This window comes from Octodon degus, unplaced genomic scaffold (assembly GCF_000260255.1).
Source record: "Octodon degus isolate 3935 unplaced genomic scaffold, OctDeg1.0 scaffold00334, whole genome shotgun sequence".
In the NCBI taxonomy this organism is placed as follows: Eukaryota; Metazoa; Chordata; class Mammalia; order Rodentia; family Octodontidae; genus Octodon; species Octodon degus.
The window spans coordinates 142,338-147,567 of record NW_004524910.1 but is presented as its reverse complement, the minus strand read 5'-3'; the positions used below and the strand labels follow the sequence as shown (position 1 = coordinate 147,567).

General features: G+C 37.1%; 1 protein-coding gene across 1 annotated transcript in view; it reads left to right on the top strand.

The window, feature by feature from the left end:
- The first annotated feature begins 994 nt into the window (after positions 1 to 994).
- Positions 995 to 5,230, top strand: part of LOC101563798 (olfactory receptor 226) — a 14,780-nt gene continuing 10,544 nt past the window's right edge. The window contains exons 1-2 of the mRNA XM_004647868.2: positions 995 to 1,974; positions 2,678 to 2,729. Coding sequence (XP_004647925.1) covers positions 995 to 1,974; positions 2,678 to 2,729 — 1,032 coding nt within the window. The remainder of the gene's footprint in view (positions 1,975 to 2,677; positions 2,730 to 5,230) is intronic.

Below are 5,230 nucleotides of genomic sequence, written 5' to 3'. Positions count from 1 at the left end.
TGATTAAAAAAATGTGCTATACTTCCATTCTTAGAGCTTAGAACAACCTCAGAACTGACTGGATTTTTAGTCTTTCTTTCACCCAAAAGTCACTTTCTAATTTGATTTTCAGGTTGATCCCAGATCCTTTTTTAAAATGCTAGGGTTTTGGAATTTTCTTCCTATAGTTAATATGACCTTTAGTGTTCTGTATTTGAAGTACCATGAATGTTTCACTAATATGAATTCAAGACATATCTTATAGTTCATCCTTCATGTCACCTGATTTGTTTCGAACTTCTGAGACTCTGCTTTCCTAATTCCACTTCTTACAATCTATTTGATATCATATGAATCACTTAACTTCTCTATAACTCAGTTGTTCCTTAGGTGCTAAGTGAGGCTGCTACCAGTACTAACTCAGGGTTGCTGTTGAAGATCAAGAAGATCAAGTTAATTAATACGCCCAACATTTTAGAACAATGTCTCAAATAATAATGCATAGTAGTTATGTTATACATGGTTGTTATCTCTCCATTTCCTGAAAAGTCATGATCTATCTTATGAATGAACAACTCATTTTTGAAAGACCAGAGTGCCTTAATCTATATCTATATCTATATCTATATCTATATCTATATCTATATCTATATCTAATCTATATCTTTTGCATATGAAAATTTATTACTGTAATGTTTTTACTATAAAAAGTAATGAATCTTTCCTTCTTGCCTTTGTATAAGGGCAAAAAAGAGATATTCAGACCAACTAGTGCCACTTTTCTTAGTGTTTCTTAATAAATGCTTTCCTAAGGACCAGAAAAGACATTATTTCCAATTGAAAGACATTTATTTTTGTCCATGTTTGCTTAGATAATTAATCACCTCAATGTTCAATTACATTCACTAAATATATTTTTCCTATCAACATATACTCCTAAGACACTAGGTTCTTGCTCCTGCCTCCTAAAACATCCACTATCATCTCCTGAGGTGCAGTGGACAAGATTGCTGCTATGGAGCGGACGAACCACAGTGGCAGAGTGAGTGAGTTTGTGTTGCTGGGATTCCCAGCTCCCGTGGCAGTGCGGGCACTACTGTTTTCCCTCTCTTTTCTGGCCTATGTGTTGGTGCTGACTGAGAATGGACTCATCATCATGGCAATCAGGAGCCACCCCACCCTCCACAAACCCATGTATTTCTTTCTGGCTAATATGTCCTTCTTGGAGATCTGGTATGTCACTGTCACTATTCCCAAAATGCTTGCTGGGTTCATTGGGTCCAAGAAGCAAAATGGACAGCTAATCTCCTTTGAGGGCTGCATGACACAGCTTTACTTTTTCCTGGGCTTGGGCTGCACTGAGTGCGTCCTTCTTGCTGTTATGGCCTATGATCGTTATGTGGCCATCTGTCACCCTCTCCATTACTCTGTTATTGTCAGTGGCCGGCTGTGTGTGCAGCTGGCAGCTGGCTCCTGGGCTGGAGGCTTTGGGATCTCCATGGTCAAAGTTTTTCTTATTTCTCGCCTCTCTTACTGTGGCCCCAACATCATCAACCACTTTTTCTGTGACGTCTCCCCACTGCTCAACCTCTCATGCACTGACATGTCCACAGCAGAGCTCACTGACTTTATTCTGGCTATTTTTATACTGCTGGGGCCACTTTCTGTCACTGGGGCTTCCTACATGGCCATTACTGGTGCTGTCATGCGCATCCCTTCAGCGGCTGGACGCCACAAAGCTTTTTCTACCTGCGCCTCTCACCTCACTGTTGTGATCATCTTCTATGCAGCCAGTATCTTCATCTATGCTCGGCCTAAGGCACTTTCAGCTTTTGATACCAACAAGCTGGTCTCTGTACTCTATGCTGTCATCGTACCGTTGCTCAATCCCATTATTTACTGCTTGCGTAACCAAGAGGTTAAAAAAGCCCTACGCCGTACTTTGTACCTTTACCAAGGCCAGGATGCTAACTTCAAGAACTCTGGGAGGGACAGGTAGGTATGAGGTATAGGTCTAATAAAAAACTATTAAATTTGAGATCAATGTCTTCTATGAAGCCAATGAAGTTCTTGGGGCCTAAATTAGGCACTAAAGTTCCAAAGATGCTTCCTATGATTAGTCTGGGAAGAAGAAGGGTGGATTTCAACCTAGAAGTTGGATTTCTGCAGAACATAGCCATAAACTATAGGACAAAGGCTGGCCCAGTATTTTTTTTAGCACTATTATGATTTACACAGACTCAGTTCCTTTCAAGGAAGCACAGCCTTCATTAATGAAAAGCAACTCAGGACTTTTTTTTTTTTTTAACATGTATTTGGTACAGGGCCTCACTACACAAATCAGACTCGTAGTGATCCTCCTGCTTTCAGCCTAACCAGCACTGGAATTGCAGGTGTACGCCGCCATGCCCGGACTCTGTCGCCAGCTCAGAACATCCAGTGGTGGGGTTGGTACAGCATGCGGTACTGGAGATTGAACCCTGGTCCCTGCGCTTGCCTAGGCAGGCACTTAGTCTGTTGAGCTGTATTGCTGGCCCTTCAACTGGAGACTTCTTGATGAGATCTCTTCTAGACGTAGGCCACTGACTATAGCTTATGAGTTAACTGATATGCAGCTGATGGTCATTCTGATATGAGTTACAAAGAAAGAAGGTAAGAGATTAAGAATTTTTTGTGTTGACAATTTATCACCTCTTAGACAACAAGACTTTCTGGCTTTCTTTATGAGTGTTAATGTTCACATTGAATTAGTGAGTAAATGCAATTGTTAACTTAGTCTTCTATCTCCTTAATTATGATTATACAGATCATAGAGACGCAATCACATTTGCTTACAGATCATTTTATTACCATGGCTTAGAATAGTATTTAAGGCTGAGGAGATAAAGAGAGCTCAGTAGAATAAGCACCTGCCTGGCAAGTGCAGGGTCCTGAGTTCAATCCCCAGCACTGAAAAAAAAGTATCTAGCACATGATGACTATGAATAAATATAATTAATGAATATGGTGTGGAGCCACCTAGGCAAGACCTATGTGCCCCACCTGCAGACAGGGCTGGCAAATGGGTGAACCAATCCCCTCACAAGTAGTAGTACAAGGAGAGGTACAAATTGGCTCAAGAATTGGTACACAGTGCTAGAAGAATATTGGGCAATTTGTATGTCCAATCCTAAAAAATGCTGATAGTCCAGATTTTAAAATTTGTGTAAATATGTTTTTGTGTGTAATGACAAAAACTTGAAAATATGCTTATCTTCCAGGCATTGTTTAAGAAAATTAAAGTCCTTACATGAAGTGGTATATAATGAAGTTGTTAAAATAATATGATCTAAATAGGGTTAATGACAGAAAATAGTAAATGAAAATATAAGATCATGTAACAGTGTCAAAAAAACACTTATATGTTTGTTTGTGTGATTAAGGTTTAGAGTGAATTTGATTAAATTGTTAGGTGTAACTATGTAATGAATCTGATCCTCTCACCAATGGAATTATATTATCAATCATTGTTGCTAACATTTTTATTTAAGTAAATATTTTAGTGAAACTATACACAATTTTATTTGACTGCTCAGACAAATAGTTAAAGGTTATGTCAGTATAATTTGCAAGATTTTAGCTCTTTATTTCTCCCAAGATCCAGAACTCTGAAGACAATGAGGCTCTTTTCTCTAGATGTGGCATCCAGCTGTTGTTGCCTATTTTTCTATAGTTTTTTGTTACTTGATAAAGTTTGTGAAGGTCTACCACCAAGGACATAAAGCATTATTTGATGGTTTATAGTTACTTAAATATGTGTATATATATTATATTGCTTTGTCATATATATATGCAAGTGATATAACTACATAAGTATCTTGTTATGTTTATATATAAAGTTATATAGAGTATAAAGCTCTTATATAAAGTTCATCAAAAGTCTATGTGCTAATTGTCTTTAAAGAATAAGTTTCTAGACCCATTTCTGTAACCATACACTAAACTAAAGTAAAAATAGATCAAAGATCTAAGTATTAAAATAGAAACATTTGATCTACAGAAAGAGAAAGTAGGTAGAAATTTTGAAGATACAGGGGTAGGCAGAGAGTTCATGAACAATAACTAAACTGCAGAACAAATACTTCAAAGAATCAACAACTGGGATCACATCCTATTAAAAAGTTTTTTCATGTCAAAAGAAATTATCAACAAAGTGAAAAGAAATCATACAAATTGGGAAAATATTTCAGCTAAATTTCCCTCAGCCAAAGAACTTCTATCTAGAACATAAAACAAATTTTAAAAAATCAGGCCCCCATATCCAAAGGCCCAATCTAAAAGTGAGCATCTGAGGTGAACACATACTCTTCAGATGAGGAAATACAAATGACAAATAAATATATAAAAAAAATGTTTAACAGCATAGTTCATTTGAAGAATGAAAATTAAAAATACACTGAGATTCCATGTCACCCCAGAAAGAATGGTTATCATCAGGAAATCAACTAATAACAAATACTGGAGGGGCTGCTTGAAGAAAGGAACTCTTCACTATTAGTGGGAGTGTAGACTGGAACAACTTCTGTGGAAATCAGTGTGGAGATTCCTCAAAAAACGAGGATTCAAGTCTGGATGTGGTAGCACATGCCTGTAACCCAGCTGGGGAGGCTGAAAACAGGAAGATCACCATGAGTCCGAGATGTGTAGTGAGTCCCTGTACCAAATACATTTAAAAAATATGATTAGAGGTCATGTTCAATTCTGCTGCTCCCCTTCTGAGTATTTTTCCAGAAAAGCTGTCAACATCGTATCAGAATAATATATGTGCACCCATGGTTATAGCAGCACAGTTTGTCATAGCTAAATTTTGGAAGAACTCAAATGCCCATCAACTGAGTGATGGATAAAAAAGATATAGTATTTTTATCCAATGGTGTATTCCTCAGTTATAAAGAAAAATAAATCAAGGCTTTTATAGGTAACTACCTGCAAGTAGAGACAAAACTCAAAAGTGAAATACATCAGATCTGCATGTGCAAACATCATATTTTCTTCTTAGTGTAAGAACCTGAAAGAGTACGTAAAATTTGAAGGGTATAACAGATACTGTGAAAGGGCAAGAAACTGCTCAAAAGGAAAGAACAACTGGGATAAGGGACAGGAGAAAAGAAAAAAAAAAGGAAGGAAAAAAATATATACACAAAGTAGTTAAGATAATTCTACTACTAGTTTCTATTGCTTTAGTAAAAGAAACAGTTAATTATTTTTTCCA